A 14,555-nucleotide genomic window follows, 5' to 3' on the forward strand; every position below is an offset into this window, starting at 1 on the left:
CATACCGAAAATAACTAGGTAAAAGCCATTCCACAATATTACCTACATACAGTATATGGAATGGTACAAAAGGTACCCATATATCTCCCATAAGTCCCCACTAGACTATATTATGCAAGAGTCACAGGAGCGAGCACTGTCAGGAAAAGTTGATGTCTGTGATAGTTTTATTTCTCAGACTCCCCTGAGCCAGAACATATGACACAATGTGGTTTAACTCCCAGACACAGAATGTAATATCTCCATGGACTCAGACTCCTTTTGGAGGGAGGTGGAGAGGGAGGAAGGGAAGAAAGGTCGTTGTACTGTCTCACCTGTTGTTGGTGAAGGAAGGCTGGGTCTCTAGAGCTCAGTCCTACAAAACGATTGGCTGTGGGGGTGCCCGGGGCTGAGTAGCCTGGAAGAACACACACACGGACAGATATTACATATTATTTATCTGTATAGAAAATGTAAAGTGGTACAGTAGTGGTACAGTAGTGGTATAGTAGAAGTGCTACAGTAATGATGGACAGTAGTGGTGGAACAGAGTGGTATAGTAGTAGTGGTACAGTAACGGTGGACAGTAGTAGTGCTACAGAAGTGGTATAGTAGTAGTGGTGGAAAGAAGTGGTGGTACAGTAGTGGTATAGTAGTAGTGGTACAGTAATGGTGGACAGTAGTGGTGGTACAGAAGTTGTATAGTAGTAGTGGTGGTACAGTAGTGGTACAGTAATGGTGGACAGAAGTAGTGGTACAGTAGTGGTATAGTAGTAGTGGTACAGTAATGGTGGACTGTAGTAGTAGTATAGTATTAGTGGTACAGTAATTGTGGACAGTAGTAGTGGTACAGTAGTGGTATAGTAGTAGTGGTACAGTAATGGTGGACAGTAGTAGTGGTACAGTAATGGTATAGTAGTAGTGGTAGAATAATGGTGGACAGTAGTAGTGGTACAGTAGTGGTATAGTAGCAATGGTACAGTAGTAGTGGTACAGTAGTAGTGGTATAGTAGTAGTGGTATAGTAGTAGTGGTACAGTAATGGTGGACTGTAGTAGTAGTATAGTATTAGTGGTACAGTAGTAGTGGTATAGTAGTAGTGGTACAGTAATGGTGGACTGTAGTAGTAGTATAGTATTAGTAGTACAGTAGTAGTGGTACAGTAGTAGTGGTACAGTAATGGTGGACTGTAGTAGTAGTATAGTATTAGTGGTACAGTAATTGTGGACAGTAGTAGTGGTACAGTAGTGGTATAGTAGTAGTGGTACAGTAATGGTGGACAGTAGTAGTGGTACAGTAACGGTATAGTAGTAGTGGTAGAATAATGGTGGACAGTAGTAGTGGTACAGTAGTGGTACAGTAGTAGTGGTACAGTAGTAGTGGTATAGTAGTAGTGGTAAAGTAGTGGACAGTAGTAGTGGTAGAGTAATGGTATAGTAGCAGTGGTACAGTAATGGTGGACAGTAGTAGTGATACAGTAGTAGTGGTAGAGTAATGGTATAGTAGCAGTGGTACAGTAATGGTGGACAGTAGTAGTGATACAGTAGTAGTGGTAAAGTAATGGTGGACAGTAGTAGTGGTACAGTAATGGTATAGTAGTAGTGGTACAGTAATGGTGGACAGTAGTAGCGGTAGAGTAGTAGAGGTACAGTAGTGGTACAGTAATAGTGGTATGGTAGTAGTGGTATAGTAGTGGTATAGTAGTAGTGGTACAGTAGTGGTATAGTAGCAGTGGTACAGTAGTAGTGGTATAGTAGTAGTGGTTTAGTAGCAATGGTACAGTAGTAGTGGTACAGTAGTAGTGGTACAGTATTGGAAAAGTAGCAATGGTACAGTAGTAGTGGTACAGTTGTGGTATAGTAGCAATGGTTCAGTAGTAGTGGTACAGTAGCAGTGGTATAGTAGCAGTGGTACAGTAGTGGTATAGTAGCAATGGTACAGTAGTGGTACAGTAGTAGTGGTAAAGTAGTGCTATAGTAGCAATGGTACAGTAGTAGTGGTACAGTAGTAGTGGTACAGAGGTACTGGTATAGTAGTAGTGGTACAGTAGTGGTATAGTAGCAATGGTACAGTAGTGGTATAGTAGCAATGGTACATTAGTGGTACAGTAGTAGTGGTACAGTAGTAGTGGACAGTAGTGGTACAGTAGTAGTGGAACAGTAGTAATGGTACAGGAGTAGTGGTACAGCAATGGTGGACAGTAGTGGTACAGTACTGGTACAGTAGTAGTGGACAGTAGTGTTACAGTAGTAGTGGTAAAGTAGTGGTGGACAGTAGTGGTACAGTAGTAGTGGTACAGAGGTAGTGGTACAGTAGCAATGGACAGCAGTGGTACAGTAGTGGTGGACAGTAGTGGTACAGTAGTGGTACAGTAGCAGTGGTAGAGTAGTAGTGGTACAGTAGTAGTGGTACAGTAGTTGTACAAAAGTAGTGGTACAGCAGGAGTGGTACAGTAGTAGTGGTAAAGTAGTGGTACAGTAGTGATGGACAGTAGTGGTACAGTGGTGGTAAAGCAGTGGTACAATAATAGTGGTACAGTAGTGATGGACAGTACTGCTACAGTAATAGTGGTACCGTAGTGATGGACAGTAGTGGTACAGTAATAGTGGAACAGTAGTGGTGGACCCTAGTGGTACAGTAGTATTGGTACAGTAGTGGTACAGTACTGGTACAGTAGTAGTGGTACAGTAATGATGGACAGTAGTGGTACAGTACTGGTACAGTAGTAGTGGTACAGTAATGATGGACAGTAGGGGTACAGTAGTGGTACAGTAGTAGTGGTACAGTAGAAGTGTTACAGTAGTGATGGACAGTAGTGGTACAGTAGTGGTACAGTAGTAGTGGTACAGTAGAAGTGGTACAGTAGTGATGGACAGTAGTGGTATAGTAGTGGTGGACAGCAGTGGTACAGTAGTGGTGGTACAGTAGTAGTGGTACAGTAGTGGGACAGTAATAGTGGTACAGTAGTGGTAGAGAAATAGTGGTACAATATCGGTACAGTAGTAGTGGACAGTAGTGGAACAGTAGAGATGGACAGTAGTAGTGGTACAGTAGTATTGGTAAAATAGTAGGACAGTAGTAGTGGTACAGTAGTGGGACAGTAGTAGTGGTACAGTAGCAGTGGTACAGTAGTAATGGTATAGTAGTAGTGGTACAGGAGCAGTGGTATAGTTGTAGTGGTACGGTAGTGGTATAGCAGTAGTGGTAGAGTAGTGGTATAGTAGTAGTGGTCCAGTAGTAGTGGGACAGTAGTAGTGGTTCAGTAGCAATGGTAGAGTAGCAGTGATATAGTAGTCGTGGTATAGTAGTAGTGGTATAGCAGTAGTGGTACAGTAGTAGTGGTATAGTAGTAGTGGTTTATTAGTAGTGGTACTGTAGTAGTGGTATAGTAGTAGTGGTAGTGGTACAGTAGGGGTATAATAGTAGTGGTATAGTAGATGTGGTACAGTAGTGGTGGTACTGTAGTAGTGGTACAGTAGTGGTATAGTAGTGATGGTATAATAGTAGTGGTAGAGTAGTGGTATAGTAGTAGTGGTACAGTAGTGGTATAGTAGTAGTGGTATAGTAGTAGAGGTCCAGTAGTAGTGGTAGAGTTGTAGTGGTACAGTAGTAGTGGTAGTGGTACAGTAGGGGTATAATAGTAGTGGTATAGTAGATGTGGTACAGTAGTGGTGGTACTGTAGTAGTGGTACAGTAGTGGTATAGTAGTGATGGTATAATAGTAGTGGTAGAGTAGTGGTATAGTAGTAGTGGTACAGTAGTGGTATAGTAGTAGTGGTATAGTAGTAGAGGTCCAGTAGTAGTGGTAGAGTTGTAGTGGTACAGTAGTAGTGGTACAGTAGTAGTCATACATTAGTGGTACAGTAGCAGTGGTATAGTAGTAGTGGTACGGTAGAAGTGGTACAGTAGTGGTATAGTAGTAGAGGTATAGTAGTAGTGGTACAGTAGTGGTATAGTAGTAGTGGTATAGTAGAGGTATAGTAGTAGTGGTATAGTAGTAGCGGTATAGTAGTAGCGGTACAGTAGTAGTGGTACAGTAGTAGTGGTATAGTTGTAGTGGTACCATAGTGGTATAGTAGTAGTGGTATAGTAGTAGTGGTACAGTAGTGGTATAGTAGTAGTGGTACAGTAGTAGTGGTACAGTAGTGGTGGTACAGTAGGAATGGTACTGTGGTAGTGGTATAGTAGTAGTGGCACAGTAGTTGTGGTACAGTAGTGGTATTGTAGCAGTGGTAGAGTAGTATTGGTACAGTAGTGGTATAGTAGTTGTGGTACAGTAGTGATATAGTAGTAGTGGTACAGTAGAGGTATAGTAGTAGTGGTATAGTAGTAGTGGTACAGTAGTAGTGGTACAGTCGTAGTGGTACCGTAGTGGTATAGTAGTAGTGGTATAGTAGAAGTGGTATAGTAGAAGTGGTACAGTAGTGGTATAGTAGTAGTGGTATAGTAGTAGTGGTACAGTAGTAGGGGTACTGTGGTAGTGGTATAGTAGTAGTGGTACAGTAAGTAGTGGTACAGTAGTGGTATAGTAGTAGTGGTACAGTAGTAGTGGTATAGTAGTAGTGGTATAGTAGTAGTGGTACAGTAGAGGTGGTACAGTAGTAGTGGTACAGTTGTGGTATGGTAGTAGTGGTATAGTAGTAGTGGTGCAGTAGTGGGACAGTAGTAGTTGTGCAGTAGTAGTGTTAAAGTAGTGGTATAGTAGTAGTGGTATAGTAGTAGTGGTACAGTAGTAGTGGTATAGTAGTAGTGGTAGAATAGTGGTATAGTAGTACTGGTATAGTAGTAGTGGTACAGTAGAGGAGGTACAGTAGTAGTGATACAGTAGTAGTGGTATAGTAGTAGTGGTACCGTTGTGGTATAGTAGTAGTGGTAAAGTAGTAGTATAGTAGTAGTGGTATAGTAGTAGTGGTACAGTAGAGGTGGTACAGTAGTAGTGATACAGTAGTAGTGGTATAGTAGTAGTGGTAAAGTTGTGGTATAGTAGTAGTGGTAAAGTAGTGGTATAGTAGTAGTGGTATAGTAGTAGTGGTATAGTAGTAGTTGTACAGTAGAGGTGGTACAGTAGTAGTGGTATAGTAGAAGTGGTACAGTTGTGATATAGTAGTAGTGGTGCAATAGTGGGACAGGAGTAGTGTTAAAGTAGTGGTACAGTAGAGGTATAGTAGTAGTGGTGAACAGTAGTAGTGGTATAGTAGTAGTGGTACAGTAGTGGTATATTAGTAGTGGTATAGTAGTAGTACAGTAGAGGTACAGTAGTGGCGGTACTGTAGTAGTGGTACAGTAGTGGTGGTACTGAAGTAGTGGTACAGTAGTAGTGGTACAGTTGTAGTGGTACCGTAGTGGTATAGTAGTAGTGGTATAGTGGTATAGTAGTAGTGGTACAGTAGTGCTGGTACAGTAGGAATGGCACTGTGATAGTGGTATAGTAGTAGTGGTATAGTAGTAGTGGTATAGTAGTATTGGTACAGTAGTGGTATAGTAGTAGTGGTACAGTAGGGGTATAGTAGTAGAGGTACAGTAGTAGTGGTACAGTAGGTACAGTAGTAGTGGTACAGTAGTAGTGGTACAGTAGTGGTATAGTAGCAGTGGTATAGTAGTATTGGTACAGTAGTGGTACAGTAGTGGTATAGTAGTAGTGGTATAGTAGTAGTGGTACAGTAGTGGTGGTACAGTAGTAGTGGTACAGTATTAGTGGTATAGTAGTAGTGGTATAGTGGTAGTGGTATAATAGTGGTGGTACAGTAGGAATGGTACTGTGGTAGTGGTAAAGTAGTAGTGGTATAGTAGTGGTACAGTAGTGGTATAGTAGTAGTGGTACAGTAGTAGTGGTATAGTAGTAGTGGTACAGTAGTGGTATAGTAGTAGTGGTATAGTAGTAGTACAGGTGAGGTACAGTAGTGGTGGTACTGTAGTAGTGGTACAGTAGTGGTGGTACTGAAGTAGTGGTACAGTAGTAGTGGTACAGTAGTAGTGGTACCGTAGTGGTATAGTAGTAGTGGTAAAGTGGTAGTGGTACAGTAGTGGTATAGTAGTAGTGGTACAGTAGTGGTATAGTAGTAGTGGTATAGTGGTAGTGGTATAGTAGTGGTGGTACAGTAGGAATGGTACTGTGGTAGTGGTAAAGTAGTAGTGGTATAGTAGTGGTACAGTAGTGGTATAGTAGTAGTGGTACAGTAGTAGTGGTATAGTAGTAGTGGTACAGTAGTGGTATAGTAGTAGTGGTATAGTAGTAGTACAGTAGAGGTACAGTAGTGGTGGTACTGTAGTAGTGGTACAGTAGTGGTATAGTAGTAGTGGTATAGTGGTAGTGGTATAGTAGTGGTGGTACAGTAGGAATGGTACTGTGGTAGTGGTAAAGTAGTAGTGGTATAGTAGTGGTACAGTAGTGGTATAGTAGTAGTGGTACAGTAGTAGTGGTATAGTAGTAGTGTTACAGTAGTGGTATAGTAGTAGTGGTATAGTAGTAGTACAGTAGAGGTACAGTAGTGGTGGTACTGTAGTAGTGGTACAGTAGTGGTGGTACTGAAGTAGTGGTACAGTAGTAGTGGTACAGTTGTAGTGGTACCGTAGTGGTATAGTAGTAGTGGTAAAGTGGTAGTGGTACAGTAGTGGTATAGTAGTAGTGGTACAGTAGTGGTGGTACAGTAGGAATGGCACTGTGGTAGTGGTATAGTAGTAGTGGTATAGTAGTAGTGGTACAGTAGTGGTATAGTAGCAGTGGTGTAGTAGTATTGGTACAGTAGTGGTACAGTAGTGGTATAGTGGTAGTGGTACAGTAGTAGTGGTACAGTAGAAGTGGTACAGTTGTAGTGGTACAGTAGTGGTACAGTAGTAGTGGGACAGTAGTAGTGGGACAGTTGTAGTGGTACAGTAGTGGTACAGTAGTAGTGGTACAGTAGTGATGGACAGAGGTATTTTGCAGTGCCAGAGAGAGAAGGAAAGGAAGCTCACCGTTGTACTCACCTTCTGATGTGATGGGCTTGGTGTCGGGCATGGAGAGGGAAACAGGTCGCACTGTGCCGTGGTGCGGAGAGGGGGCCAGGACCGGGGTGAAGTGGCCCTGAACCTTCCCCACCTGGCTACTGCTGTTCGGCTGTGTGTGTGTGTGTGTGTGTGTGGGGGGGGGGGGGGGGGTACAGGTTAGTGATACAACTCCTGTACTACTTTTATTTATTATTATTATTATTTTATTTTGTTTAACTAGGCAGGTCAGTTAAGAACAAATTCTTATTTACAATGACAGCCTAGGAACAGTGGGTTAACTGCCTTGTTCAGGGGTAGAACAACAGATTTTTACCTTGTCAGTTCTGGGATTCAATCTAGCAACCTTTCGGTTACTGGCCCAACGCTTTAACCACTAGGCTACCTGCAGTCACTTGACAAATGTTTTTCAACATTACAATATCCAAGGTGAGTTTTGAATACTACAACACATTTTTACACTGTTTACTTCGGTAAATAATTGCCTCCTCAAAGACATCGTTAAAGAAAAGTTACCAAATAAAGTGTGTTTTATGGTATTGTTTGCACAGTTCTGTAGTGTGAGGAAAATGCTGCCCTCACTTGAAAGAGAGAGGGAGAGGCAGAGAGAAAGCGTGCACGAGAGAGAGAGAGGGAGAGAGAGAGAGAGAGAGAGAGAGAGAAAGAGGACATTCTCTATCAGACTGCAGGAGACGGTGTGGGTGTATTGGACACTGTGGCGCTCTAAGTTCAAACCTCAAACAGGCCTTTATGAAAAAGACTTGTGTCCACAGGGTTCCTTAAACATATGAATAGAATGCTTAATTAGAGTGTATTATAATCTGCTTTACAGCATAAAAACATTCTGTCTGCCGTCCATGGGATTATAAGCGCTGTGTTATTTGCCGAGACGCCCTCCGCGGCAAACACACACTCCTTCCAGCACCATGGCGGAGAGGGGCCAGTAATTCCGCCAAAAGAGAGCCGAGGCCCCGGCAACGGCAAATATTTACGACCTCTATCATTCCCTGTGGTTTTGTCTGGGGTAACAACAGAATCTCACGGCTCCTTCACGGCTCTCTCATCACTTTCTGCCTCGGTCACTCTCTCTCTCTCTCTGCACAGTGACACAAGTGTTAAGTGTGTACCCAATGTATAAAGTATTAGTTCAGGTTTATCAGACTTTTCTGATACATACTGTGTTACGAGCCTCTGTAATCATATTAGTTTGAATAAAAAAGGGGCAATTTTCTTTGGAATATTGAGTTGGTGATACGGTGTATATTTCACATTTAGGTTGTTCTCACTTATCAAGATGCTCTTATCCATAGATATTTATAAAATAGACTTATTTCAGAGTTAGGTCTGGATTCAGTCATTGCAGAAAGGGATTTTTTTTTATTCCAGAAAGGTGCTTTAGATTTGAACCGCAGCATATTTTGAATGGAGGGAGTTGGAACTTGACACTTGATTAAGAACCTGGCTAAGGAGTCATCCAGTGCATCTTACATCCTGTGTCAACTCCTTCCATCCAATTCTGTGCAGATCAAATGCACCACAGGAAGAGTGGTGCAGTGAAGCCACCATGTGCAATGATTGAGCTAGTCTGATTATGATTATAAAGAATAATGAATTGAAGCCTAACTGACAAAACATTTTTTAAGGACTTTAAAGTTCATTCTGCACTTGCCACAAAATTCTACATTTTGCCACAACCATTCATTTCAACCTGCTTGAAATGCTGGGGGAAAACAAGGAGCTTTATGTTGACCCTTCCAGATGGATGTTCATAACAGCTTTACAGTTCACTATCAATCAACACCGACATTGTCCAGACGTTCTCAAGTGGCAAATGTTATAAAGCCCCGAATTAATTATTTATTTTCTCAAGGTGAAGGACAAATATTACAATTGCCACAAAATCTGAAGGAGTGAAAATATTTAAGGGAATCTGGCATAAGATCAACATTTGATTGTTGTAAAAATGTCAAGGGCACAAATTGTTGTGGGCCAGGTATTATTTTGGGCATACACAGGGACCTTTAGAAATAACCTTTTCAATTTGCCAGTGGGTTTTTCAGAGGAAATTTAATACTAAATTGATTATGAAATGTAAAAAAATTGATACTTGATTCAATCGTCACATTGAAAAGCGTTCTACTGCAGAGCCAAGGTTGTCCCGTGGCCTTTAACTACTTCCAGTATTTAACAAATCGTTTTTCATCAAAAGTTTGCCAGAAAAACTAAACTCTAAACTCCCGAACTTCACCTTCAATAATTTCACTGTTCACAAACACTGGCACACAATTAGGCCTATTGTGGAGAGAGAGATTGTGTACAGTCAATTCCTCTGGTAAATAGAAGAAGTGAAGTAGGAACTGAGCCCAGCCCTCCTCCTCTCCGGAGTACCACACACTCACCTGGCTGGTCTGTGGGCTGGACGGGTCGTAGCTGGACACGTAGCTCTTCAGGGAGTCAGGGGGGTTGAGATGGGGCGGGTAGCGGATGGTAGGGTGGGAGAAGTAGGGTGACGGGGCGGGGGGGAGGATGGCAGAGGCAGAGAACTGCAGGGGGGAGTGGGGGGGAGGGCTCCTCGTTGATATAACTAAGGAGAAAAGGAGAGAGGGAGAAACAGAGAGAGAGAGAAACAGAGAGAAACAGAGAGGGAGAAACGGGGGATAGACAGAGAGACACATTCAGAGAGGGAGAGAGGGAGAGAGGGAGAGAGAAACAAACTATCAAACAATATGCTCATGGAAAACCAAAAATGTACACATTACAATCCCAACTAATTCAAATGAGTTTGGGGGGTGAGGGGGATGCATCACAAAAAACAAATTCAGTTCAATCACTTTCTTGTAGAGGTCACTGTAGGTCACTGAGTGAGCATGTCTAGACTTAGTACAGGTCCTTAGCCTACTCACCACTGTGTCCGATGCCTGTGAGTCCGGGGTGGTGGTGCTGGGGAAAAGTGCTCAGTCTGGGGGAGGAGTCCTGCGGGGAGGTGGGGCTGAAGAGAGGCTTCTCGGGCTTTTTCATGGTGGGAGACGACAGGTCTGGAAGACACACATGCACATCTGGTCAGGGGGGTTACCTGCTGTGACGTCTTTCAAACATACTCTGATTTTGTGCATGTGATGGCTGCGACTGTATATGCTTGCCATCACTGTAATTCTACTCTTTCGACATGTTTCCCAATGTCCTTATGCAAGGTATGACAACAGAACTGAACATGGAACAGAGTGGACTCTAAGACCTAATGTTCTGTGACAGTAGTGGTTCTCCCAGCAGGGCTTATTGTCCCTCCCAGGGCCTGTCACAAGACCTTTATATTCCCACGTCTCAGACCTCAGACCATGTGTCTCCTACTCTCTAATTACCTGCATAGATTCTCTCTCTCTCTCTCTCTCTCTCTCCCTCTCTCTCCCTTTCCCTACCCCTCCCTCCCTCCCTCCCTCCCTCCCTCCCTCCCTCCCTCCCTCCCTCCCTCCCTCCCCACATGATTCGGGCTCTAGTCCCTCTCTCTCCCTCCCTCCCCTCCCTCCCCCCCTCCCTCCCTCCCTCCCTCCCTCCCTCCCTCCCTCCCTCTCTCTCTCTCTCCCCCCTCCCTCCCTCCCTCTCCCTCCCTCTCTCTCTCTCTCCCTCCCTCCCTCCCTCCCCACATGATTCGGGCTCTAGTCCCTCTCTGTTCCCACAATAGGGAAGGATCCACCTGAGGAGGGGAAGGTGACTCATCCCAAACCAGGAGAGGGACAAAGGCCTCAGAAATCCAGGGAATTTCCCCACTCTGAAATGTGTAAAGGAAGCAGCTTAAGACCTTGTAGATTTTTTTTTAATCAACATGAGCTATACCTCAGACAAGATGGATAGATTTTCTTTATTTCTTTTCTTTTTTAGACGGATTTTTGGTCAAAATAATTTTAGGCTATTGTACTATGGTTTTGACTTGTTCTTATGTGGTGTAACGTTCTCAAAAATATATTCTTGACCTTTCCTAAATTGACATAATTACACAATGGACATTTATGGAGAAAGTCCTATGATTCAGAACAACATCAACAGAATTGTGTGTAGTAAACAGTTACTGTGTTGCAACTACTCAAAATGAGCAAGAGAGGAATTTAAAAAAAGAATCGCTCTGGTCTGGGAACTGACCAATATAAAATCATAGAATCCACCTAGAACAACACATTTTTACATGTCAAAATGACTTCAATCTGTTAGTGTTATCTCGTGTTCCACTCCTACAAATTAGAGAGTAAGCTAGGGCGTGCTCATGCCAGGGTGACCCAGACCGACGAAAGGGCTATGAATCTATGTGTATCTAGCTGTTAAATGCACCACCGGGTTAGTGTGAGGAGACAGAATGAACTAAAGGCTGCAGATTTCGTCGGAGCATTAGATATGAAGAATTGATATCTTCTTCAGCTTTAACAGCTGTTTGTCATCAAACCAGTCGCTGAGTGAGGATTTGAGTGCAGTGCCCCCAGAAAAAGTAAGGGGAACGGCTAGGCGTACATAATTCCACAACTGTACAGTAAAAGCAATTTCAGAAAGTTTACTTTTGAGGACAAAGAACATGACAGAATTACACCTATTCCTTGCAGTGTAAAAGGGTTTCGTCGGGCTAGCCATGTAAAATAAATAACCATTTGGCACTTTGGACGGCCTCATATGGGTTTAATATCAGTCCACTTCTTTTTTGATTCCCTCTTTACAGAGTAATCGTTGTCTCGTGAATTTTCTGCCCTCTCCTCTTCTCCCTAGCCGTAACATATCAGCATGTGTTCACCCGATACTGTTAGGTATAAACACAAACCAGCTAGCACATTTGGTTCCTTGGAAGTTGTGGGAACGTACGTTTTTGGTTTCCCATTGGTTCTGGGAACGAAGTCATACGTTTTCTGACCGGTAAAACTGAAATGTAGCCTGTTCTGGGAACGTACATTTTTAGGTTGCAGGGAGGTTCTGACAACGTTTTACTATGGTTCCCTGAAGTTTTCCTAGGAGATTTTACTAATGTTCTGAGAACGGAAGTTATAGGTTAATAACTATTATTATTATAAGTTATTAAATAAAGTCCTGAGAACATGTTTCAATAAGACTTTTAATAACACTGCTAGCTTAGTTTAGGTTAACTGTTTTGAACTCCAAGCGCAGATAGGACACTTGGAAATTAATTTGCTTAGGCATGAATCATGATTCAAACCTATGATCTTCTGTTCTCTATCAATGGAATTAGTCCACTGCACCACCAGGATGGTGCCCGCATGCCATGTTTTATTAACTCATGCAAAGCTGTTCATTTTAGTCTATTCAAACAAGCACTCATTAAGATCTGAAGTGTCGCCAATTAGTGGGGGTGGCCAACACACCTGAACACACTTAACAAGCTAGAGGATAGAGAGAGATTTGTTTACCGCTGAAAACAGAATGTGTATGTTTTTTAAATAACATTCCTCGAACGTTCTTTGAACATTACTGTTTTCTTGTGTTTTTTTGCGGGAATTTTCTGAACATTCTGAGAACATTCATTTAAATAGAACCATGAGGAAACCTGCAGAAAACATTATACTGAAGTACCGAAATTCCCATCAGAGATACATACACTGTGTGTACAAAACATTAGGAACACCAGCTTTTTCCATGACATACAGTAGACTGATTAGGTGATTCCAGAAAGCTATAATCCCTTATTGATGTCACCTGTTAAATCTACCCACATCAGTGAAGATATAGGGGATGAGACGGGTTAAAGAAGGATTTTTAAGCCTTGAGACAATTGAGACATGGATTGTGTTTGTTTGACATACAGAGGATGAATGGGCAAGACAAAATATTTAAGTGCCTTTGAACGGGGTATGGTAGTATGTGCCAGGCACACTGGTTTCTTTCAAGAACTGCAACGATGCTGGGTTTTTCCACCCTCAACAGTTTTCTGTGTGTATCAAGAATGGTCCACCACCCAAAGAACATCCAGCCAACTTGACACAACTGTGGGAAGCACTGGAGTCAACATGGGCCAGCATCCCTGTGAAACATATGGTTCTCAGAACGTTATGTGCTAGCTGGGTATCCTGCACCGTTCCCAGAAAGTTGTGGGAAGGTTGTATGCAAAATAACCATAGGACAACCACGCTCTCACCAAGCTCTAAGAAACGTATGTTTCTCAGAACGTTATGTGTTAGCTGGGAAAACAGCATGAGAAGGAAGGGAAAAAACTAGATCAAATCCCAAAGAAAGCTCGTTTAAAGAAGCGAGGGGGAAAAAAACAACTCTGTTGGATGTTGGAACCTTCTGTGCTCAAGCGTTTATCTGTCGTAGTGTAGTGAGACGAGAGGCGTCCCTCTCCCTTCCAACCCTAGGGCTTAAGGGTAGTGTGTCTGTGTGTGTGTTGGGGGAGAACAATCCGGAAATACAGGACAGTGAGGGCTTAATTAAAAACGCTATGGGCTCCGCCCTGCACCACGAGACCAGGTAATGAGACATACTGTACACCCCTCCCTGGAGGATCTCTCACACACACACACCCTTCTCTCTCTCTCTCTCTCTCTCTCTCTCTCCTCTCTCTCTCTCTCTTCTCTCTCTCTCTCTCTCTCTCTCTCTCTCTCTCTCTCTCTCTCTCTCTCTCTCTCTCATCTCTCTCTCTCTCTCTCTCTCTCTCTTCTCTCTCTCTCTCTCTCCTCTCTCTCACTCATCTCTCTCTCTCTCTCTCTATAGTGGCGTTATCAGGGCTAGGCGTGGGACGGCCCACCAAACTGGGCTTGCCCACCTGTTGAGTCAGGCAGCTCCTCTGAGACCTAGCTTCATATCCGAGTCGGTTTCAAACGGGAGACCGCCGCACCTGCCCCGCCCATCGTTCTCTCTCTTTCTTCTCTCTCGTTTCTCCCTCTGACACACAAACACGTTCCTGGATATGCACACACACACCTGTTCACCCTAGCGTCACCCCTTCACTCTCGCAGCCTAACAACACAACAAGTTTATAAATAAAGTCTGCTCACAGCCACAATCGCTACAACTCCCACTAGCATTTCCTCATTCTCACTTTGTTCTTTTTTTGTAGCTTCCGGCACCTGGTATTCCCAGGCGGGCTCCCATCTCAGTACTAACCAGGCCAAACCCTGTGTTCAGGGTAGTCTGGCCACAAGCATATTTTTTTATGCCATTTTCTCCCCGAATTAGGTCCCTTGGCTCATCTCTGCAACTCCTCAATGGAATCGGGAGAGGCGAAGTTCGAGTCATGCGTCCTCCGAAACATGACCCACCTGGAAGACTACTTCTTATCACACTGCTCGCTTAACCCGGATGTCAGCCGCACCAATGTGTCAGAGGAAACACTGTTCGACTGACGACCGGAATCAGCTTGCAGGTGCCCGGGCCATGTCACAAGGAGTCGCTAGAGCACGATGAGTCCACCGGCCAAACCCTCCCCTACCCCGGATGGTGCAGGGCCAATTGTGCAACGTCCTATGGGCTCCTGGTCACGGCCGGTTGTGACACAGCCTGGGATTGAACACCCAAGCTGTAGTGGCGCCTCAGCGCTGCGGTTTTAGTGCTTTTGACCGATGCACCATCCATGACTATCATGCTCACATTTAATTGGTGCAACAC

General features: G+C 43.5%; 1 protein-coding gene across 8 annotated transcripts in view; it reads right to left on the reverse strand.

Annotated features, from left to right (window-relative positions):
• The window catches only part of LOC106608626 (nuclear factor 1 B-type), a 90,313-nt gene that overhangs the window by 16,923 nt on the left and 58,835 nt on the right, over positions 1-14,555 (reverse strand). For 5 of the 8 annotated variants that reach the window (XM_014206682.3, XM_082977408.1, XM_082977409.1 and 2 more), the window contains 4 exons: positions 9,866-9,997; positions 9,362-9,546; positions 6,933-7,074; positions 315-397 (listed from right to left, as the gene is read on the reverse strand). In XM_014206682.3, coding sequence (XP_014062157.3) covers positions 315-397; positions 6,933-7,074; positions 9,362-9,546; positions 9,866-9,997 — 542 coding nt within the window. The remainder of the gene's footprint in view (positions 1-314; positions 398-6,932; positions 7,075-9,361; positions 9,547-9,865; positions 9,998-14,555) is intronic. The other 3 variants (XM_082977407.1, XM_014206686.3, XM_082977410.1) reach the window with 1 other exon arrangement.

The sequence above is a fragment of the Salmo salar genome, chromosome 07, assembly GCF_965601325.2.
Source record: "Salmo salar chromosome 07, fSalSal1, whole genome shotgun sequence".
NCBI classification, from domain to species: Eukaryota; Metazoa; Chordata; class Actinopteri; order Salmoniformes; family Salmonidae; genus Salmo; species Salmo salar.